Source organism: Salmo salar, chromosome 02 (assembly GCF_965601325.2).
Source record: "Salmo salar chromosome 02, fSalSal1, whole genome shotgun sequence".
In the NCBI taxonomy this organism is placed as follows: Eukaryota; Metazoa; Chordata; class Actinopteri; order Salmoniformes; family Salmonidae; genus Salmo; species Salmo salar.
Genome location: NC_138292.1, coordinates 38833460 through 38857475, shown reverse-complemented (window position 1 = coordinate 38857475; position 24016 = coordinate 38833460). Strand labels below are relative to the sequence as shown.

The 24016-nt window shown below is 42.1% G+C and overlaps 2 protein-coding genes across 4 annotated transcripts; both read right to left on the bottom strand.

The window, feature by feature from the left end:
- Nucleotides 1-367: 367 nt before the first annotated feature.
- On the bottom strand, nucleotides 368-19192 carry LOC106582353 (uncharacterized). 3 transcript variants are annotated; one of them, XM_014165390.3, is made up of 11 exons: nucleotides 19088-19192; nucleotides 17826-18052; nucleotides 16711-17714; nucleotides 16161-16313; nucleotides 14622-14699; nucleotides 12202-12318; nucleotides 10777-10926; nucleotides 10400-10567; nucleotides 2063-2254; nucleotides 1623-1814; nucleotides 368-1514 (listed from the first exon to the last, which is right to left on the bottom strand). In XM_014165390.3, the coding sequence occupies exons 2-11, from the start codon at nucleotides 17995-17997 to the stop codon at nucleotides 1410-1412; spliced, it is 2331 nt and encodes a 776-aa protein (XP_014020865.1). In that variant the 5' UTR covers nucleotides 17998-18052; nucleotides 19088-19192; the 3' UTR covers nucleotides 368-1409. The 3 variants fall into 3 exon arrangements, with proteins under 3 accessions (XP_014020865.1, XP_014020875.1, XP_014020890.1); XM_014165400.3 differs by lacking the exon at nucleotides 19088-19192 and adding an exon at nucleotides 18785-19057; XM_014165415.3 differs by lacking the exon at nucleotides 19088-19192 and having other exon boundaries at nucleotides 17821-18052.
- A 411-nt stretch (nucleotides 19193-19603) lies between these two features.
- Nucleotides 19604-23719, bottom strand: ppt2a (Lysosomal thioesterase PPT2-A). Its single transcript, NM_001141331.1, is given in 8 exon segments — nucleotides 19604-20027; nucleotides 20126-20180; nucleotides 20344-20428; nucleotides 20762-20845; nucleotides 20989-21096; nucleotides 21325-21420; nucleotides 21512-21665; nucleotides 23436-23719. Coding segments are annotated over 8 exon segments (882 nt in total). The 5' UTR covers nucleotides 23592-23719; the 3' UTR covers nucleotides 19604-19883.
- Between the last annotated feature and the right edge of the window lie 297 nt (nucleotides 23720-24016).

Below are 24016 nucleotides of genomic sequence, written 5' to 3'. Positions count from 1 at the left end.
TCCTTTTTGTGATTGGACAATAGGTGAGTCAGTTGTGGGGTGAGGTCATGTCTAAATGGGATCCAGCTTTTGTGAAATTTACATCAAAAGTTGTTTTTTTAACTAACCCTAACCCTTTTCCTGACTTTATCCTAATTCTCAACTGGCACGTTAATTCTAACCTACTGCGTAAGTTCTCCTAAACTGGCTACAAAAAGCACATTCTGACAAACGCTGGATCCCTTCTAGCCATGACCGTTTACTAGGGATCATATTCCGAGTGTGAAGTTCAGAGCATATGAGACACCCGCGGGTCATGAAAGTCCCTTTGATCCTCCATGACATAGGCAGCAAAATACATGCAATGAAAACACACTACATTCAATAATTTCGGTCATATAGAGAGGTTTATTTCTCAATCTCACAAAGACTTAAAATGAAAACATGGCAGCAAATCCCCCAAAAACAGGCAGTAGGTCTAAAACAACATGGAAAAAAAGGAAAAATAACATTAAAAGACAGAACATAAAATTAGAAACCTTTTCCAAAAATAAATGTATCAAACCATTCTGTAGTAAAATTAAACCCACCAAAAAGGTCAAAATAAATATTTTGGGGTCAAAAATGTTAACCCCTTCATGACAATCAAAATACCAAGCAGTATGTAGCTAATGTGTAAAGAGAATGGCAGTATGAATAAAATAACCAAAAAAGCACATTCAGGGACAAAAAGCACAGAACTTACAGTATGACACCAATAAAGAAAGCTTTTGGGAAACTGCAACTTCAAACGGTCCAAATTCAACACAATAATAATCCCCCTTCTGATAGCACTTATCAATTAGGTTGCACTACACGATGCCCTGAAGGACACAAACAAATCTCATGACACATTTCCCCATGTCCCATGTCCCATGCTAGTAGTTAATCAATGTCTGACATGGACCAACATGTATTTAGAATTTGCATAAACGGTAATCTCAGTCAATGAAAGGATTTGATTGAGCCGTCTGTATTGATATCTTTCATTGACAGAGTACCATTTAAGCAAATTCAACATATACTTTGGTCCATGTCAGACATTAACTATTTGCATACTTCATCAATTAAATCAGTCAATATGAATATACAAATAAGAACGATGCCAAAATGGAGCAATAACATTATCATTATTGACAAATATCCAGTCAGGAGTGTTGTAAAGGACATAAATTGTTTTAACACAAAAACCAAGGTTTGCCTGCCAAGGTAAGATGCAACTACTGCAAATGTGCAAAACACAACTTTTTCAATAGGCCTACATAAAATTGTAGTTAGTAGTAAACTACCTGTGGTGAAAGAAAGTGCTGGTTCATGCAACTCATCTATATAAAATGTGCATTGTACCTTCATGGTTCCACGTTGTCTGCTCTCTCACTATCTTGTCTTTTTCATAATGTGTGTTTGACAGCAATCATGGGTTCAAATTTGTTCAGCAGGTTCTGTTGAAGTTCTTTGAGTAGATGATCACGTTCCTCAGAATCCAGGAGAACTTGCTAAATAAAACAGGTTTACAAATAAAAATATTCAGTGTTAATTTGGTCTACTCTTTAGTGCTTTTCTAAGGTCATGTATGGACATATCGCGCTCATGTACGGACATACCTCAATGAGTTTGTCTCTCTCCTCCAGGCTCTCCCTCAATTTCCTCTCCTCCCTCTCTTTGTCCTCCTTTTCGCTCCGCCAGGCTCGCTGGGTCTCCTTGTTCTCCTTCCCTCTCTCCCTCAGGTCGTTGCGTGTGTCGTTGAGTTGCTTTGACAGCGAAGACACCGTCTGACTATGATTCTGCTCTTGCTCCTTGAGAAGGAAGGGGGAAAGATGGGAAGAGGGGAAAGGTATGGGTTCAAATGACCAAACTATATTATAGGCTTGGTATTTTAGGTACCTCACTGAAGATGACCTGAATTGTGTAAAAGACAATGGAAGACACAGCACATCTCAGTATATAGAGGGAGCATCTTACTAGTCTTACATGGCTTCCTCTTCACTGATATGAAAGACAGGGATTGGTGAAAGCATCCACTACCATCATCGTTTACACTCACCTGCACTATGCCCTGATAGTCCTGCAGGGCGGTGGTGAGTTTGGTGACCTCCCGGCACATGGTGGCGCTGTGCTCCTCTCTGTCCTGAAGCCAGGCTATCACCAGGCTCTCCTTCTCCTTCAGCTGAGAGGCCAGAGCCCCCTCTGCCCCACCTCCTGACACCCCTTGGCTAATCACAGAGTCCGACAGTGCCTGGGGGAAAAGATTACAAATAATGAGGAGGAAAGTCTCCCTGAAGCGAGTGAACTCTAGAGCTACATGTAGAATTTTTGCATTGTAATTTCAGAAAAAGTCCATAAAATAGCTGCAGTAATAGTGTGTGAATTTTTTTTATTTTGGGCCAATACAAAATCGCATTCTAAAATGCAGACTTTCTATTTGACAACAAAAGCCAGATCAGTTTCTGTAATCAAAGATGGGGGGATAAAAACTAAAGCTGGGACGACAGACATTGCCTTACTCCTACCGAAGCGTTTTGTGTAATAGCCTATGCATTATGTTTATTCCTGCTTTAAAAGTATCTGCCTGTCCCTATTTCGCGGTCGGCTGCTATGTGAGTGAGCCACTCTTACTCCCTCTCCCCACATTGTGCAAGGAGAAATGGAACAATAGACATTTCACATTTGGAGCAACTTTGAAATTTGGATAAACGTGGATAAACGTCAGAATCTGATGTCAAATTGATAAAACTGAGATCGTTGTACAATTAACAAAAATATAAACGCAATATGTAAAGTGTTGGTCCCATGTTTCATAAGCTGAAATAAGATCCCATATGCACAAAAAGCTTATTTCTCTCAAATGTTGTGCACAAATTTGTTTATATCCCTGTTAGTGAGAATTTCTGACAGGTGTAGCATATCAAGAAGACTATTAAAAAGCATGATCATTACACAGAGAATAAAAGGCCACACTGAAATGTGCAGTTGTCACAAAATAATGCCACAGAGGTCTCAAGTTCAGGGAGTGTGCAATTGGCATGCTGACTGCACCAGAGCTGTTGCCAGAGAATTGAATGTTCGTTTCTCTACCATAAGCCGCCTCCAACATCATTTTAGGGAATTTGGCAGTACATCCAACTGGCCTCACAACCGCACACCACCTGTTTGGCGACGTGTTGGCGAGCGGTTTGCTGATGTCAACTCTGTGAACACAGTGCCCCATGGTGGCGGTGGGTTTATGGTATGGGCAGGCATAAGCTACAGACAATGAACATAATTGCATTTTATCGATGGCATATTGAATGCACAGAGATACCTTGATGAGATCCTGAGGCCCATTGTCGTGCCATTCAGCCGCCACCATCACTTCATGTTTCAGCATGATACTGCCCAGGCTCAGTTCGCAAGGATCTGTACACAATTCCTGGAAGCTGCACATGTGCCAGTTCTTCAATGGCCTGTGTACTCACCAGACATATCACCCATTGAGCATGTTTGGGATGCTCTGGATCGACATGTACAACAGCGTGTTCCAGTTCCCGCCAATATCCAGAAACTTTGCACAGCCATTGAAGAGTGGGACAACATTTCACAGGCCACAATCAACAGCCTGATCAACTCTATACGAAGGAGATGTGTTGCGCTGCATGAGGTAAATGGTGGTCATACCAGATACTGACTGGTTTCTGATCCACGCCCCTACCTTTTTTTTTTTTAAGGTATCTGTGACCAACAGATGCATATCTGTATTCCCAGTCATGTGAAATCAATAGATTAGGGCCTCACTCACTCACTCACTCACTGACCAATACAATAACGTTCTCGCCACACACACACACACACACACACACACACACATACATACATACACACACACAACCAGCCAAAAGTTGACACACCTACTCATTCAAGGGTTTCTTTATTTAATTTTTTTTTTTTACATTGTTGAATAATAGTGAAGAAATCAAAACTATGAAATAACAATATGAAATCATTAAGTAACCAAAAAGTGTAAAACAAATAAAAATATATTTCATATTTAGATTCTTCAAAGTAGCCACCCTTTGCCTTGATGACAGGCTTGCACACTCTTGGCATTCTCTCAACCAGCTCCATGAGGTAGTCACCTGGAATGCATTTCAATTAACAGGTGTGCCTTGTTAAAAGTTAATTTGTGGAATTTCTTTCCTTCTTAATGCGCTTGAGCCAATCAGTTGTTGTGACAAGGTAGGGGTGGTATACAGAAGACAGCCCTATTTGGTAAAAGGGCAAGTACATATTATGGCAAGAACTGCTCAGAAAAGCAAAGAGAAATGACAGTCCATCATTACTTTAAGACATGAATGTCAGTCAATGTGGAACATTTGAAGAACATTAAAAGTTTCTTCAAATGCAGACGCAAAAACCAACAAGCGCTATGATGAAACTGGCTCTTGTGAGGACCGCCACAGGAAAGGAAGACCCAGAGTTACCTCTGCTGCAGAGGACAAATTCATTAGAGTTATCAGCCACAGAAATTGCAGCCAAATAAATGTTTCAGAGTTTAAGTAGCAGACATCAACTGTTCAGAGGAGACTGTGTGAATCAGGCCTTCATGGTTGAATTGCTGCAAAGAAACCACTACTAAAAGGACACCAATAATAATAAGGAAAGACTTGCTTGTGCCATGAAACATGAGCAATGGACAGTAGACTGGTGGAAATCTGTCCTTTAGCCTGATGAGTCCAAATTTGAGATTTTTGGTTCCAACTGCCGTGTCTGTGTGAGACGCAGAGTAGATGAACAGATGATCTCCGCATGTGTGGTTCCCACCGTGAAGCATGGAGGTGGTGGTGTAATGGTGTGGGGGTGCTTTGCTGGTGACACTGTCTGTGATTTATTTAGAATTCAAGGCACACTTAACCAGCATGGCTACCACAGCATTCTGCAGCGATACGCCATCACATCTGGTTTGCGCTTAGAGGGACTATCATTTGTTTTTCAACCGGACAATGATCACACACCTCCAGGCTGTGTAAGGGCTATTTGACCATGAAGGAGAGTGATGGAGTGCTGCATCAGATGACCTGTCCTCCACAATTATCCGACCTCAACCCAATTGACATTGCTTGGGATGAGTTGGACCACAGGAAGGAAACTCCTTCAAGACTGTTGGAAAAGTATTCCAGGTGAAGCTGGTTGAGAGAGAATGCCAAGAGTGTGCAAAGCAGTCAAGGCAAACGGTGGCTACTTTGAAGAATCTAAAATATATTTTGATTTGTTTAACACTTTTTTGGTTACTACATGAATCCATGTGTGTTATTTCATAGTTGTGACATCTTCACTACTATTCTTCAATGTAGAAAATAGTAAAAATAAAGAAAAACCCTGAAATAAGTAAGTGTGTCCAAACTTTTGACTGGTACTGTATATGCACAAAGAGCCAAAACATAAATCTGATAATACTGGATCCTATTTTGACAGGTTGCACATCAAAATATCAATCATGCATTCCCTAAATATGTAAGATAAATAGCTTACTTTTTAAATATTAGGCTACCATCTCAGGTGACTTACATGGCACTGTAAAAATGTGTCTAGAGCCCTGGCGCTAATGCAAAGTAACTGTACATTAAAACAGTGGTTTTATTGTTCTAGCAATGTTCCCGCAATTTTTTGGGGGGCACTGAGCAAATATTTGGTCTTGTGAGAGGAAACTTGAACCTTGTGAGAATTTTGTGCAACTTCTGATGCACATTTACACTGAACACTGAGGCTGTCCCCTTACAGTTTTAGACAGTAGCCAATAGGCTATTTGAGCATAATGTAGGCCTACCAACAAAACGGTGCGAATCCCATAACATTTCCACATTGAAATCGCTTTTGATTTCTATGACATAGCCTACAGTAGCATATATTTGCTGTTCAGGCCTACATTGCATGAGACTTTTAAAATATTTTTACATTATGAAGGGCTTGACATTAATTCATTACTTTTTACCGGGTCTGTAACAACATTGGCCAAATAGGTGACTGTACATTGCATTTTATTGTGTTGTATGATGCAAGAAACCACTTTACAAAATATAATTAATTATTATTACCACACAGAGAATTAGACAATGTAGGCCACCCCTCTGCCTATTATCTTATTTGCATATTCAAGCCTGTCTCAAAATACAACGCCCCTTTAGACATAAGCTTTTTACCAAGACAGCTTGAAATGTAGCCTACATGTTTTGTGTTCTTGTAGGAAACAGTAACTCCCCATTGCTGACCTATACGTATCTATAACTGGGCTAATAACTTGGTAACTAGCAAAGAATATCAACAAATGTGCATATGCGCTCTGATCTGAAAAGCTCAAGACCGCTGATGGGCGACACCCGCCAATATAATTCTACTCCGTTGGGCAAAATCAGAGACTCAATCTTGCAAAGTTAGATTTGTTTTGGTTTGTTGCATTGAAAATGGGTTGATATAATGTTGATTCGATCACAGAAAAAAAAACAATCTATATGGTGCAAACCAGTGGGGCGAACTCCGTTAAGTGAGTCTCTGTGCGACATGGTATTTATTCTTAGAGGGAATATTAGCAGTTTAGAGGGAACATTGCGTTGTAATCTATTTATTGTTATCAAGCAAAATAGTTATTCGTCACAATGTGACTTTTTGTCCATATCGCCCAGCTGTAGAAAACTGCCCCCCCTTACATCCCTAATGGGCGTGGTCATCTCCTCCTCAAGCACAAGGAAGCCAAGGTAGAAATCGCTCCGTCATTTCCTGGTTGCTAAAATTCTACACTCTTCGAACTATTTCAGTTTATGTGAGAAAACATGCACTGAATAGTTAATTGTCATTAGTATCATTGTACCATCTAAAATCGCAGTGAAATATCTACGACTGTTTGAAGTTGGTGGACGAAACTGAAAGTAAAATAGTCTCCACCATGGTCCATGCTATCCGGGATCATTGGATGTCGGATAGCGCTAACCTCCCCACCGTATTGCAGGGAACTGGTATGCGTGGGAGTGGGAGAGAGTTGTTTATATTCCGCCTAAGTGTTGTTGCAATTCGCCTAGCTTCCACATCGGTGAGACAATCGACATGTAGCACCTTTAACTTGAATAACAGAGGTCAGTGCATGCAGCACTGGTTACTGAACTTGACACAGACAATTGTGGGCACACTAAAAAGAGATATACCTGGAATCAATTCTAGATCAGGAATGGTCAAACGAATAGATACTCAAATTACTCAATTTGTTATTTCAAGACATCTGGGTCTGTATTTACAAAGCGTCTCAGAGTAGGAGTCTTGATCTAAATCCTACAGCATGTGCACGAATACAAAAAGTGTAGACTTTACCGTGAAATGCTTACTTACAAGCCCTTAACCAACAGTGCAGTTCAAGAACAAGAGAATATTTACCAAGTAGGCAAAAATAAAAACACAATAAGAATAACAATAACAAGCCTATATACAGGGTACCGAGTCAGTGTGCAGGGGGTACAGGCTAGTTGAGGTAATCTGTACATGTAGGTGGGGGTGAAGTGACTATGCATAGGTAACAAACAAACAGCAAGTAGCAGCAGTGTACAAAAGGGAGGGGGGGGGGGGGTCAATGTAAATTGCCCAGTGGAGATTTTTATTAATTGTTCAGCAGTCTAATGGGTTGGGGGTAGAAGCTGTTGAGGAGCCTTTTGGTCCTAGACTTGGTGCTCCGGTACCGCTTGCTGTGCGGTAGCAGAGAAAACAGTCTATAACTTGGGTGACTGCAGTCTCTGACAATTTTATGGGTTTTCCTCTGACACCGCCTATTATATCGGTCCTGGATGGCAGGAAGCTTGGCCCCAGTGATGTACTGGGCTGTTCACACTACCCTCTGTAGCACCTTACGGTCAGATGCCGAGCAGTTACCATACCAGGCGGTGATGCAACCGGGCAGGATGCTCTCGATGGTGCAGCTGTAGAATCTTTTAAGGATCTGGGGACCCTTGCCAAATCTTTTCAGTCTCTTGAAGGGGAATAGGTTTTGTCGTGCTCTCTTCATGACTGTCTTGGTGTGTTTGGACTATGATAGATCATTGGTGATGTGGACACCAAGGAACTTGAAATTCTACCTGCTCCACTACAGCCCCGTCAATGTTAATGGGGGGCCTGTTCGGCCCGCCTTTTCCTGTAGTCCACGATCAGCTCCTTTGTCTTGCTCACATTGAGGGAGAGGTTGTTGTCCTGGCACCACACTGCTAGTCTGACCTCCCTATAGGCCATCTCATCATTGTCGGTGATCAGGCCTACCACTGTTGTGTCATCAGAAAACTTAATGGTGGTGTTGGAGTTGTGTTTGGCCACACAGTCGTGGGTGAATAGGGAATACAGGAGGGGACTAAGTACCCACCCCTGAAGGGCCCCAGTGTTAAGGATCAGCGTGGCAGACGTGTTGTTGCCTACTGGGGACGGTCTGTCAGGAAGTCCAGGATCCAGTTGCAGAAGGTGTTTAGTCCCAGAGTCCTTAGCTTATTGATGAGCTTCATGGGCACTATGGTGTTGAACGCTGAGCTGTAGTCAATGAACAGCATTCTCACATGGGTGTTCCTTTTGTCCAGGTGAGAAAGGGCAGTGTGGAGTGCGATTGAGATTGCGTCATCTGTGGATCTGTTGGGGCGGTATGCGAATTGGAGTGGGTCTAGGGTTTCTGGGATAATGGTGTTGATGTGAGCCATGACCAGCCTTTCAAAGCACTTCATGGCTACCAATTTGAGTGCCATGGGGCGGTAATCATTTAGGCAGGTAACCTTCGCTTCCTTGGGCATAGGGACTATGGTGGCCTGCTTGAAACATGTAGGTATTACAGACTCGGTCAGGGACAGGTTGAAAATGTCAGTGAAGACACTTGACAGTTGGTCCGTGCATGCTTTGAGTACATGTCCTGGTAATCCGTCTGGCCCTCAGCTTTGTGAATGTTGTTAACCTGTTTAAAGGTTTTGTTCACATCGGCTACCGAGAGCGTTATCACAGTTATCCAGAACAGCTGGTGCTCTAGTGCATGGTTCAGTGTTGCTTGTCTCGTAGTGAGCATAAAAAGGCATTTAGCTCGTCTGGTAGGCTCGCGTCACTGGGCAGCTCGGGTCTGGGTTTCCCTTTGTAGTCTGTAATAGTTTTCGAGCCCTGCCACATCCGACGAGGGTCAGAGCCGGTGTAGTAGGATTCAATCTTAATCCTGTATTGACGCTTTGCTTGTTTGATGGTTCGTCTTAGGGCATAGCGTGATTTCTTATAAGCGTCCGGATTAGTCTCCCGCTCCTTGAAAGCAGCAGCTCTAGCCTTTAGCTCGGTGCAGATGTTGCCTGTAATCAATGGCTTCTGGTTGGGATATGTATGTACAGTCACTGTGGGGACGACGTCATCGATGCACTTATTGATGAAGTTGATGACTGAGGTGGTGTATTCCTCAATGCCATTGGACGAATCCTGGAACATATTCCAGTCTGTGCTAGCAAAACAGTCCTGTAGTGTAGCATCCGCGTGATCATCCGCGTCATCCACTTTCGTATTGAGCGACTGGTACTTCCTGCTTTAGTTTTTGCTTGTAAGCAGGAATCAGGAGGATAGAATTATGGTCAGATTTGCCAAATGGAGGGCGGGGGAGAGCTTTGTATGCATCTCTGTGTGTGGAGTAAAGGTGGTCTAGGATTTTTTCCCCCCTGGTTGCACATGACACACTGGTAGAAATTTGGTAAAACTGATTTAAGTTTGCCTGAATTAAAGTCCCCGGCCTCTAGGAGCGCCGCTTCTGGGTGAGCATTTTCTTCTTTGCTTATGGCCTTATAGAGTTGGTTGAGAGCGGTCTTAGTGCCAGCTTCGTTTTGTGTTGGTAAATAGACAGCTACGAATAATACAGATGAGAACTCTCTTCATAGATAATGTGGTCTGCAACTTATCATATGGTACTCAACCTCAGGCAAGCAATACCTCGAGACTTTTAATATTAGACATCACGCACCAACTGTTATTGACAAAAAGACACCCCCCCCCACCCCTCATCTTACCAGAGGTAGCGTCTCTGTTCTGCCGGTGCATGGAAAATCCCACTAGCTCTATGTTGTCCTTATCTTCGTTCAGCCACGTCTCGGTGAAACATAAGATGTTACAGTTTTTAATGTCCCGTTGGTAGGATAATCTTAATAGTAGGTCATCAATTTTATTTTCCAATGATTGTACATTAGCAAGAAGAATGGAAGGCATTGGGAGTTTACTCGCTCGCCTCCGGATTCTCAGAAGGATCCCCGATCTGCGTCCCCTTTTCCGGGGTCTTTTCTTCACGCAAAAGACCTGTTCCAGCAGGATATCCTTCTTGTCGGACCTAATTTAATTCAACCTATAGAGATACTGTATGTTGAGGTGATCCCCTCACCTGCATGTCTTTCTGAGAGCTCTCTAGCGCCTCCTTCAGGCAGAGGAGAAGGGACTCTTTCTCCTGTTGGACTGCTTTGAGGGCCATGTCCCGCTGTCTCCACACTTCCCTCTCCTTCTGCACCTCCCGCTGCACTCGCTCCTTCTCAACCAGCTCCACTCTCAGTTCCTGGGGGTTAGAAGAAAAAAATGAAGCCCTTATGTGAGAAATTACTAGTAACACCTTTGACTGAGTAACTATAGTATATCCAGCATAACGTTGCCTTTGTTAATGAAAGTGAGTGAAAGAAAGTGTGTGTGTACTTGTTCTACAGCAACTGCCATACACTGGTAGCACAGCAATCACACGTGTGTGTATGCTTTCAACTTCAGACTCACATTGATGATGTCCTGGTTACATTGGAGTACAGTGTTGAGTGTGGAGAGGTCTTTCTCCCGGTCTCTTCCAGCCTTCTTCAGTTCCTCCAGCTCGCTCTCCATCCTCTTCTCCTTCTCACTCATCTCAGAGCGCAGAGCCTCCAGGGCTAGCTAAAGATGAGGTAGAACATAAGACATCAGCAAAATAACCTTGTATAGAAATGCTCTACATCCCATATTATACAACGGGTGGGTCTAATCCTGAATGCTGATTGGTTAAAACCGCATACCAGCCGGTGTCTATTCCACAAATTGCCACCGGCTAAATATATGGATGTTAAAATGCCTATTTACTCTGTTCCATCTGGACTGTCATCAGCCCAGTCAGGCAACTTATAAACTTAATTTCGACTATAAAAAGCATCTATACATTATCTCAGATTTATTTTAGACTACCAATTTGTTTTTAACAGCGGAGATTTGTATAAACCTTGCAGTCTGTCTCGCGACATTTGCAACATCGTATTTCAATATTGAAACAATCTCCTGCTGTCCCATAGTAATGAACGTGTCGGGATTTCGGACGAGACAGACAGGCAGGCACCCTATATCTGCCAGTCGAAATCATGAAATCAGCTGGAGTAATTTTTATGGATATATACAAAAAATGTCAATTGAAAAAAGTTCAAACGAAACGCAGCTAATTTGCAGTCTTTCCAGCTTCAGTTTGAAGTGATTGTGTTACGGTAGCTGTGTAGTTGGCTAGCTCCCCTGAACAACAGTGTCCTGACAAGTGTGCACATTTTCTATGCCAGGCGAAATCACACCAAATTAGCTCATTGTTATGGATGTATCCAAATAAATATCACTAGAAAACAGCTTAAACAAATGCAGCTATTTTGCTGTTATTCTGGCTGCACTTGATTGTAAGTTAGCCGTAGTTGGCTAGCTAGCAAGCAAGGGATAAGAACGTTGCCAGCCAGTATGGCAATGGAACATTTAGAACGAACAACTGGGTCGCGTCCATAGATACAGAACAAGTAGAGTGAATGACTAGGATTGCTAGAGACGCGACCCAGATGTCTGTCGGGACTATATCTTGTGGAAGGATGAAATTAATCCAAATAACGTTTAATGAAAATATGTCAATCATTATTAAAATATGTTGGTAACCCGTTGTATTAAAAGTGATAATGCCAGAGAAGCTAGTGTTTGGAGGATATATTGGCACGGTTTGCCAGAGACGAAACACACCCATACCAATATATCCTCCAAACACCGGCTTCTCTGGCATTATCACTTAAGTAATGTCATTAAAAAAGGAAATATTTACGCATATTATTGTTCATGCTTTGACAGTCTACACAAGTTTATTTTGAGTTTATTTTATTCTAAACCCATAGTTTATTCAAATCATAATCAAATGGGATCAATCTGAGCCCTCACCTTATTGTCGGAGAGAGTTTGTTTCAGATTGTCAGTGAGTGCTTGTGTCAGTCTGTCAGCCACGTCTGTCCCTGTCCCCACCTCAACACACACCTTCCTGATCAGACACATGCACTCCTGAGACAGACAGGGAGACAGGAAATTAATGTCTGATCATGGATTAACACACGGCTTGTCCCAGAGATGGCTTCAGAAAAGGACTTGATGTGATAAGAAAAAAATTACATGATATCAATTACACCAGAATACAAAATCTGCATTTAAACAAATGTCTCAATGATAAATATTGAGACAATGATAGTTAAGAAAACAGGGTTTGCCCCAACCACTCACAGCTGGACTGCTGTTACAGTGCTATTTGGGTTGATAATTGGATTTGTTCCAACATTTGACTTTCTTTGTTTTTTTAAATGGATTATTTGTGTACCCGTTTGACATTTTACTGCATTGTTAGGAGCTAGTAATATAAGCATTTCACTGCACCCACTATAACATTTGCTAAACTGTGTACACACCCAAATAAATGTGACAATAAAAACATGAACATATATATGTCAATACCAGTCAAAAGTTTGGACACACCTACTTACAAGGGTTTTTTTATTTTTACAATTTCCTACATTTTAGAATAATAGTGAAGACATCAAAACTATGAAATAACACATATGTAATCATGTAATAACCAAGTGTTAAACAAATCAAAATATATTTAATATTTGAGGTTCTTCAAAGTAGCCACCTTTTGCCTTGATGACAGCTTTGCACACTCTTGGCATTCTCTCAACCAGCTTCATGAGGTAGTCAACTACAATTATTTTCCAAAAGTCTTTAGGGAGTTCCGTACATATTTGGAGCACTTGTTGGCTGCTTTTCCTTCACTCTGCGGTCCAACTCATCCCTAAACACCTGAATTGGGTTGAGGTCGGGTGATTGTGGAGGCCAGGTCATTTGATGCAGCATTCCATTACTCTCCTTCTTGGTCAAATAGCCCTTACACAGGTGTGTTGGGTCATTGTCTTGTTGAAAAACAAATGATAGTCCCACTAAGCGCAAACAAGATAGGATGGAGTATTGCTGCAGAATGCTGTGGTAGCCATGCTGGTTAAGTGTTCCTTGAATTCTAAATAAATCACAGAGTGTCACCACCAAAGCACCCCCACACAATCACACCACCTCCATGCTTCACGGTGGGAACCACACATGCGGAGATCATCCGTTCACCTACTCTGAGTCTCAAAGACATGGCGGTTAGTCTTAAAAATCTCAAATTTGGACTCATCAGACGAAAGGACAGATTTCCACCGGTCAAATATCCATTGCTCATGTTTCTTGGTCCAAGCAAGTCTCTTCTTATTATTGGGTTCCTTTAGTGGTAGTTTATTTGCAGCAATTTGACCATGAAGGCCTGATTCACACAGTTTCCTCTGAACAGTTGATGTTGAGATGTGTCTGTTACTTGAACTCTGTGAAGCATTTATTTGGGCTGCAATCTGAGGTGCAGTTAATTGCCGATTTCTGAGGCTGGCAACTCTAATGAACTTATCCTCTGCAGCATAGGTAACTCTGGGTATTCCTTTCCTGTGGCGGCCCTCATGAGAGCCAGTTTCATCATAGCGCTTGATGGATTGTCCGACTGCACTTGAAGAAAATGTCAACGTTCTTGACATTTTCCGTATTGACTGACCTTCATATCTTAAAGTAATGATGGACTGTCATTTCTCTTTGCTTATTTGATCTGTTCTTGCCATAGCCCTATTTGGTAAAAGACCAAGTCCATACTATCTTCTATATACCACCCCTACCTTGTCACAACACAACTGATTGGCTCAAGCGCATTAAGAAGGAAAGAAATCCCACATATTAACAAGGCTCGCCTGTTAATTGAAATGCATTCCAGGTGACTACCTCATGAAGCTGGTTGAGAGAATGCCAAGAGTGTGCAAACCCGTCAAGGAAAAGGGTGGTTACTTTGAAGAATCTAAAATATACAATATATTTAAATTTGTTGACACTTTTTTGGTTACTTCATGATTCCATATGTGTTATTTCATAGTTGTGATGTCTTCACTATTATTCTACAATGTAGAAAATAGTACAAATAAAGAAAAACCCTGGAATGAGTAGGTGTGTCCAAACTTTTGACTGGTACTCTATATTAAACCGATTTGATTGATCTATTTGGCTATGTTAAGCTAAGGAGGTTTGCTCACCCATACAAACTTTAGTGATAAATTGATTTCTATCTGCTAATACCACTATATCTTAAGTTAGGTCTGGGAGTTTAAGAGCTTGGGGTGTCCATGTTGTGATGGCAACATTCCACAAGCTCAGCCAGTGTCTCATTCCTGAGTGAAGTGGATCCCTGTGTTTTCAGCATGACTGCATTGTCTCCCCTCATAGAATCACTATGAATCACTCACCTGGATAACTCGGTCTCTGCTGTGCAGCGAATGCCCCAAACTCTGCAGAAGCAAGTTTCCCCCGTCCTTCTGCGGCAACTGAAAAAGCCATAATCACGCCATACACAGCACTTAGATGAAGGATGTCAAGTCAACAGGGGGCTGGCATTGTTGCAGCGATATTAGAGCAGACTAGCCTGGTCCTAGATCAGTTTGTGTTGTCTTTCAAACTGATGACAATGACCACAGGCGTTGCCAAGACAGCACAAACAGATCTGGGACCAGGGTGGAGCAGCAGACCTCTCCATTTTGCAGCCAGTGTCTTGTGGGTGATATATGCCACCATGTTACAGCTGATGCTTTCAAAGAATGCAGGCAATCAGTTTGTATTCTTGTAATAAATTTAGAACACAGTATAAACCTATAATCTGCCCTGCAAGTGCCAAGTGTGAAAGTTCCCCATCACAAAAGCTTGATATACAGTAAGACCTCACACAGAGCACACAAATACTTAATCCCAATGATTGACTTATTTGACCTTTTCCAGGATTGGGTGGAGCTAATACCAGATTCCAGGCAAATTAAAATATTTCCTTGTGTAGAGCTGACTGTGGTGCTCTTAATCGTCAAAGCTCTTCGTGGATTTACAGCTCCCATTCCCAGACTGAACTTGCTAATAGGGCTTCTTAAAATATCCCAAAAACTGGAACTCAAGCCAGACCTGAATCTCAGACGTGAATCTCATGAAATGAGAATGAGTTTGGGTAAGACGCCGTAACAGCTGGGGGTGAGGCCCAGACATGCTAGAACCATAGGTAGATGCCGGGTTGAATAACTTGAGTCTACGGTAAGGAGATAAGGCTAACAGACGCCACTCAGCAGCTGAGTAGCGTGTTAATGATCTCTTTATGAAAAGCCATCCTGAGCTGCAGGGCAAACTCCTCTAGTTGGGGAAGATTCCAGGGAGATGTGTGGTTGTGTGTGGTTATATGAACGCACCTGCATTAAGGAAAGAGGACACTCCCTGGTCCAGAGACCAAACAAACTGTAACACACCCATCATTCCTTGCATAATGCTTTATTTGCGCTTAGTCAATACAAGCAGGGCTTAAAGACATTGCTATCCAAGTGATTCTGAAGACGTGTATGTGTGTGCGCACGCAAGTACATGCAGAGGAAGCATGTTAGGGAAACTATGTTCAGGCCATTATATTGCTGTGCACCGGCTGACTAGGCCTATACCTGTTTATCGTGTATAAAACGTCAGCAGTCTGGTACCATGACAGGGAGTGTCAACCTTAGTTGTGTGTACGCAACCAAATTATCATGACACTTCCATTCTGCTCACCAATTTAAACTGTTTTCTTTCTCAATAAGTTACTATAAATACTAATGACCGGTTCCCCTGAGACTGCCTCGTCCTGGAGAATCTCCATTGAGAATGTTTTTTAGTCCATGACTGGGGTTCATTTGTGTCTGGGAATCCAGCTGAAAATGTCGAAACATGGGGGAAACAAGTAGAGTGGAGAAAAAAAATTCTGTAAACTGCTCAGTGCTTACCTTAATCCAATCCTCTGGTCCACTGACATTGGTATCTGGTTTGGTTTTGGTCCCGTGTTTAAGCTCAGTTTCTAGGGTCTTGATGCGTGCCATAGCTAGATCAAGCTGTCCTCTCAACTGTCTGACTGCAAGGTGCACTCGACCTGTATTGCTCTGAAATGAATTAAGAAATGTCTTTAACAAAATGCAGTTAAATTGTCACTTTTAATTCTGTTGAAGTCCTATTCCTGTATTTATAAGTAAGAGAATATTCAGAGTTAGACCTTTGTACTGGCTACAGACATTATAGATCCTAGATGACATATTACAGATCACTAAGTAAATATTTACACTCAGTGATAGACGGAGTGATCCACAGACCACAGGCAAGGCAACCTGTCGGAAAATCCTCATTTAGGGCAGAGATATTTTCCTGACTAGGGAAGGGCTCATTTATAGGCTATGGGAACCCAAAGTGTTGTCGTCAGAAAATAATCCTTGCCCAACTCATAATAACTTCCTGTCATTATTTGGCATGCTGGATTTTGATAGGATATAAGATAAATCTCACCTCTCTGTGTAGTGGAATAAACTCGTCCCTTAATTCAGTCAAAACATCATTGGTCTCTCCATCCACTTCCTCTCCTCCATTCTCCCGCTCTCCAAAATTCAGCACCCTTGTTACCTCAGGGGAGGATGTCTCACCTACCTCTCCTGAATATCGCCCTTCCCTCTTTCCCAAAACGGGAATCTTACTCCCCGAAGGTGAACTGACAGGCTTTCCTTCAATACCTTTCAACTCTCTGAGGACCAGGAGAGACAAATCATCTGGAAAATCAAATGGATCACGGCAATCCAGCGAATCCAGTGATTGGATGGACTCAGTGCGAGAGGACGCTTGTAAGGAGAGAGTGGATCCAGCCAATGACGCTGGGCTAGAGTTTAGCGACGGCACCCTTGACCAATGAAGAGGCATGCTCTGCGACTTGTCCCGCGACAGGGCCAAGGGGGGAAAGGGTTGGAAGGGTAGGCGGCGGGGAACCCCACAAACTGACTCGTAGGCGGAGTCGGACACCCTCAGAGAATCACATCCCTCACAATTTTTCCCCTTTGTGCATCTTTTCCCCGTTCTCCTGAAGTATGGACATGCGTCCCATTTCTCAGACCAGCACTCATACTCTGACAGGGCCATGTTCTCCTTCAACATTTCAATGTAACCCTCTCTGTCTCCCATTCCCTCACCATCCTCCTCACTAGTGCTGCTCCTCATCCTGAAATCCTGAGGGTGTCGCTGGCGGTAAGCGCTGCGTACCCACTGCCTGACCTTGTCCCTCTCCTGGGTCAACTTCTGAAGCCTCTCAGAGGATAAGACCCTCACTCTGGAAATGACAGAGTCAAACTTGAAAACCCGCTCTAGAACGGAAACACATTTGCCACACAAGAACTCCCCCCGCCCACTGCCCCGTGGTACGGACTGGCCTAGTATGTGTGTCAGCACAGAGAGAAGGTCCATTGCTTTGGCGGGTGAGGACAGGGACGAGGGAGACGTTGTGGAGCCAAGGGACATGGTGCTACCTGCAAAGTGGGAAAAGAAAACATTAGAACTCACACACACGCGCATACACGCACAGAAGTGCGCACACACACACACACACACACACACACACACACACACACACACCTCACCCCAGGGGCTGCCTTGAGAAGACCTGGAGAGACTTCCTCTACCCGGTGAGTCTGATGGAGTCTGAGGCTGACCATCTTTCTTGTTCTGACCCCCAAAGAGCCATCGCCGTTGGTTACCATGCAGGTCACCCCCACACACCAGACACCCCTCACCTTTGCCTCTGGAGGACATAGTAGACGGAAAGGCTAGAAAATCCCCTGATGTCCACAGAATGATCTTCAATATTCTGTTGGAATAAAGCAGAAAAGATTATTGGCTGCAGCCTCAACTAAATATACTGTAAACTTTTTGATCATGGTGTAGAGAATGGTTGGATGTCTAATCTTAGAATTACATTCTGTATAATTGCGCTTGCTGGCAGTGACATTCAAAGTAGTATTTCCAAGTCAGACCTGAGTTTTCAAAAGCTGGCTTCACTTTTGGCCCACTTATAAAAGTGATCTGCTCTCACTAGTTTGCCGCTGAAGAGCTTCGATTTTTGCTTTGCCTGTCAGTTCGCTTTAATATTATATAGTGTGGATGTTTTGCTCAGTGCGTTGGCTCTTTTCGCGCACAGCTGTGACTGTTTACAGTAGCAAACCACAGCCGCCTACACGTCGACCTTGAGCCACGCTGACAGTACATTTCGCAAACTGTCAAAGCAAAAAACAAGTATCACAAACGTCCACGATCTCTCCACCATTCGTCTCACTGCTCGCTTGTACCTATCATTATGAACTGTAGGCTGCTGTTGTTTATTCCTATACCATATCGAAAGATGACCGTTTCTGGTGTAAACTACGTTTATTTCTGTTGCCCGTGGTACACAACGTATAACCAAGACCAATGACCTGCCTATGCAGTCCTATTTTAAGCAACATAGGTGTGTATATAAGTTTCATTCCGACAGCGCGGAGTCCGTAACCACGAAAGTTCTAGGCTACGTGTTAACAGTTTGAATCAAGCAGTGTGACTTTACCAAAATTATTTCGTCCTTTAGAGTTTGCCAAAATCACAGATTTGTTTTCTGTATGTCCACTTTTAGACCATCTGCATGCATAAAGCTTTTGGATGAGTATGGCTTATATGTCTCTCGAAGTTAAATCTGGTTTCGCGCTCTGAACCCGATAAAGTTGGGAAGTCTTGAACGCAAACTTGAATCCCGGTGGCATCCTTGGTGAAGTTAACCGGGTCCCATCTAAACGTTGTAAAACCATTCATGACTTTACCAATGACCACATAGTAAAAAATAAATACAATAATTTTTAAAAAAGTGTCTTACAATGTCAACCAGGAACTCGAGCGCACTGCAGTAGCCTACACCGGAAAGGAGCTGTGAGTGTGCGCTACCTTGCAGACGTCATTAGTCATACCTGGGGTGTATTCATTACGACGAAACTGTTGCGAAACGTTTCGGAAACGGAACGAAACGGGGAGGGACCTACCTGAATTTGTCCAATAGAAAATCTCTGTTTGGACTAATGATTACACCCGTTTTGAGAAGTGAGTGGCCGTATGTCAGCAGTCCATTTGATTATTTTCATAGGCACACTTTTCATTGGTAATGTACAGTGTCAGAGCTCCTCCCTCAACTAAAAGCGAGAATGGAATGGAATTCAAGTTTATGCAACATTATAGATTACATTTGATTCTGATGGCAATCATTCCCAGAATATAGCCCCCCCCCCCCCATCCTTATGTAACTAGGTAATGTGCATGCTTGGGCGATTGTGTGCCAACTTAGTAGTCCAATGTTCTGTAATCATTTTGAAAATTCAGTCAAATATAAAGATTATACCCTTATCACACTGATTTATTCAAAGAGAGAAACAAGTCTGATTCACCAGAAGAGTGAAAGCATTGGGCAAGAACACACCATGTGAAATGTAGTTACATTCGGTGTATTTCCTATTACTGCACAAAAAACACTTGATTTCGCTGTTTCATAATCACAAACAATACTGTATAAAAACATAAAATAGGCACTACATACAACTATGACATGTCAATTAAAGACAATTTGCAGAACCTTTTCTGTGAACATTATATTTAGTGTGTATGTGTGAATGTGAGCATGTTCATGTCAGCCACTCCTCTATGCAGCCTCTGAACACCGTCTCATTCGAATGCCAATAGCCGTGCTTCACTCCTGAGAGCACATACACAGCCAGGTCTCCACGAGCATGCAGTGTCTTCAGCCCAAACGAATCCCTACCGTACCACTATTCAAATGAGAGAGACAGAGAAGCACATAGTTATCCATCACATTAGGACATGAACATTATCAATGATGGTAGATGGTACCATTAAAGTAACTTACTTCCTGGTTCTTCATCTCAACAATGGTTTCGTTAATGTCATAAAATCCAAAGTGACTGATTGGAGAGAACAGACATGGTTAGTCCAATAGGTATAGAGTGTCACTAGTGTCGAGCCCACGTCTCAGAGATGCAACCAATGTGTGTGTAAGAATGCAGGATATACAACAGAGCAATTCATTTAGTATAAAATAATGGTGGTGATGGTGACCATGGATACCTGGACTCCCATGGTGTAATCACTCCATCATCTGGTCCTCCAATCAACACCAGCTTGTTGATTCGCAGGAAATTCTTCCTCCACTCTGATGATTAGAGAGCGATACATTTATTTGTTCTGAGAGTGAGAGTAACTATGTCTCTCCACATTTTATAGAATTTAAAACTACTTAGGACAACAGTGTCGGTAGGGCCAGACTGAATCTGCAGTTTTATCAAATATATATTGAGAAATAAATTTAAGCCAAAACATAATATGTTGCAACAAAATGTTTGTCCATTATGCAGACAAGACAGTGTGAAAGGAGTAGTAAGGAACTTTGCTGGAGATTTTGTCTGGCCCTTATCAGATAATGGTACTAATCTACATTTTCAGTTTTGGATAGTGAGATATCTGCAGTAGGAATGAATTTCAGTACCGGTCATTTCCCTGTGTGGTCTCTCTCCATTCAGCAGGGCCAGATAATTGCTGCTCTTCAGGAAGCGTTCTCTTTGGTGTGGGTCTGGTAGGACAAAACATTTTGGTGCAAGCACAAAGGAACAGTTGTGAGCCTCTTTACTGTACTCAGATACACATTTACAAATGTTCTGGTTCTCTATTTGTTCGACACTGAAGTTCCCCTTTAACTACTCAATTCTCTCTTACCATTCCAGAAGTTGCAGATGGACAATTTCTGTCCTACTGAAGAGTAACACACGTGAAAAACACGGGCCTTTAGATAGTGAGGAAAAACCATTTTCAGAATGTCTGTGTCTGTGGGAGAAGCACAACGAAAAGGCTAGTAAAATGTGTGGAGCATATGTGTTTCAAACTTACGCACGGCTTGCAAAGTTTCACTTTTTATTTGAAATGTGAGACAATATCATTTGTTTTGCTTTGTTGTATGACAAAAAGCAAAACTTCATTGTGTTAGAAAGAGCTATACCTAGGCCTTGCCTGATAAAAAAAATTACTTAGGAGAAGAAAGTGACCATCACTGACCTCCATACTGGCCAGCCTGTGGTGATGAGAGGGAGATGAAGGACTGGACATTATGGTCAGGAAGTGTAGAAAGAAGTCCTCGACATATCAGACCACCTAAGAGTAGCAGGGGAAGACAGCATTAAGCGGAAAGAGCTATATCTCTATGTCTTGTTCCAAAAATGCTAAATAACTGAGATAGAGAGACCTTGTGAGAAGCAGATAAGATGGACGCCATTCTCTGCCTCCTGCATGATTGGATAGAGCAGCTCTTTGAAGCCCTGCACCTGCACCCACAGTGGCTTCAGGCTGGCCATGTTATCATACAGATCTATCACTGACACGTTGGTACCTGGATGGGCCTGTCAAAAGAATACATCAGCTTATATTGCAAGTTACAAGAAAAAACGATGTACCTGAAACATGTTATCCTATCATATTATATAAAAATAAAGAGAGTCGCACACTCCTTATATAAACTCCCAGTAATTTATTGGCTATTTACCAACATATCGGCATCACTGTGCCTTCTTCAGGGTAATGTCATGATTACTTGAACCAGGTTATGTAGGCAACCAATGACAATAGTGAGGGGTGTGTCATAATGATTAAGTTAATTAGAATGAATTAGTCAAACTGTTAAAAAACGATCCTATCATCTTATAACATACATTATAAACTGGGTGGGTCGAGCCCTGAATGCTGATTGGCTGAACGCTGTGGTATATCAGACCGTATACCACGGGTACGAAGAAACATGTATTTTTACTGCCCTAATTATGTTGGTAACCAGTTTATAATAACAATAAGGCACTACGGGGTGTTTGTGGTATATTGCCAATAAAGCACGGGTAAGGGCTGTATCCAGGCACTCCACATTGCGTTGTTATGTATGATATACATTTGTATCACAGGCGCACTAAAACAGGACCTTCTAAAATTCTCACTTCATCTGAAACTGAAGTGGATGCTTTTAATATTTCTATTTATTATTTATGAGTTACTAGGTGTAAAAGATTTTGGTAGCCCAATAAACATATTTTATCACTCACACACTGTATAAAGTACTCTCACTTTCTTTTTTCCCCCCACATAAGTATCCATGGAAACAGTTTCACATGAAGTGAGAATTTGATCAGATCCTGTTTTAGTGCACCTGTGATACAAATGTAAATCATACGTAACATTCTATTCCTCTAAACACCTGTGGCCATTGTCCTGTTAAACATTCTCCAGAGAGAAAAAAGCAGATGTTCCAAGTCGTCCATCCATAATTTCCCCAATACCAAGAGCAAACACAACGTTTTCAGCCTGTAATATTGGCCCATCATATCATTATACTTAAGCAAATAAAGCCTGAGAGGGTGTGGTATATGGCCAATACATCATGGCTAAGGGCTGTTCTCATGAACAATGCAATGTGGAGTGCCTGGGTACAGCCCTTACCCATGGTTATTGGCAATATACCACAAACCCCTGAGGTGCCTTATTGATATTATAAACGGGTTATCAACGTAATTAGAAGAGCAAACAAGTAATTTTGCATCATACCCGTGGTATATTTAAGCAATAAGGCTGGGGGACGGGGTGTGATACAGTTTATGGCCAATATACCACGGCTAAGGGCTGTTCTTACGCACGACATAACGCTGAATGCCTGGATACAGCCCTTAGCCGTGATGTATTGGCAATATACCACAAACACCCGAGGTCCCCTATTGTTATTATAAACTGGTTACCAACATAATTAAGGCAGTACAAATACATGTTTTTTCATACCTGTGGTATACCTCTGATTTACCACGGCTTTCAGCCAATCAGCATTCACTGCTCAAACCACACAGTTTTGAAGAATCTCAAATATAACATATATTTTGATTTATTTAACACTTTTTTGGTTATTACATGATTCCAAATGTGTTATTTCATAGTTGTCTCCACTATTATTCTACAATGTAGAAAATAGTAAAAAATAAAGAAAAACCCTTGAATGAGTAGGTGTGTCCAAACTTTTGACTGGTACTGTACACCTCGATGATTTAATCAGTCTCAATTTCCATAATAATTGTTTTCTTTTCTGTTTAATAAGTATATAATTATGGTTAAATGTGTGTAGCCTCTTACAAACATACCTCTTGTATCAAACGACTCATCATAAGGAATTGTTTAGGGCCGTCAAAGAGGCCGTGAACAATGATGACAGGTTTGTACCCAAGTGTGCCGGCCAGGTTAACTCCACATAAGAGCAGCAGAAGTCCATTGACATTGATGTTCAACGACGATCTCATTCTCAATTAAACCACCGATAGATAAAGTTTGGTTCCTTCAGCGTGCAGGATAGAACAATTGGTTGCATCACCCTAGCATAAATGAAAATGGACATTTAAGTTCCAGTTTACGATGTTTGCCTACTTTCATTATTACACCTCTGTTGTGCTGTTCGCGGAAGAAGAAGAAGACACTCCTTCTTCCTCCTTTATCATCTTAATTCAATGTCAGGCGCATGCTAGCCTCGCTTGACTTTGAGTGTTTGGTGCCATCAATTTAATTCACTATGATTCAATGGTCACTACACGCACTTTAAGGGAGGTTTACGCTTTGTGGATAAATTCCACTCACAAAAAGTCTTTAACCACTGAGTGTAATGCAAAATGCCTCATAAACTTATGGTATTAACGACGACCGATGCGAGTTGCAGATGTGCCATCATTTG

Bases quoted from the DNA above. Each gene is read 5' to 3' on its own strand.
- LOC106582353 (XM_014165390.3), bottom strand. From the start codon at position 17,997: ATGTCCTCCAGAGGCAAAGGTGAGGGGTGTCTGGTGTGTGGGGGTGAC. The intron at 12,319-14,621 runs GTGAGTGATTCA...TGTCTGTCTCAG, and splicing joins GCAGAGACCGAGTTATCCAG to GAGTGCATGTGTCTGATCAG. The intron at 10,568-10,776 runs GTGAGTCTGAAG...TCTAACCCCCAG, and splicing joins GTAACCAGGACATCATCAAT to GAACTGAGAGTGGAGCTGGT.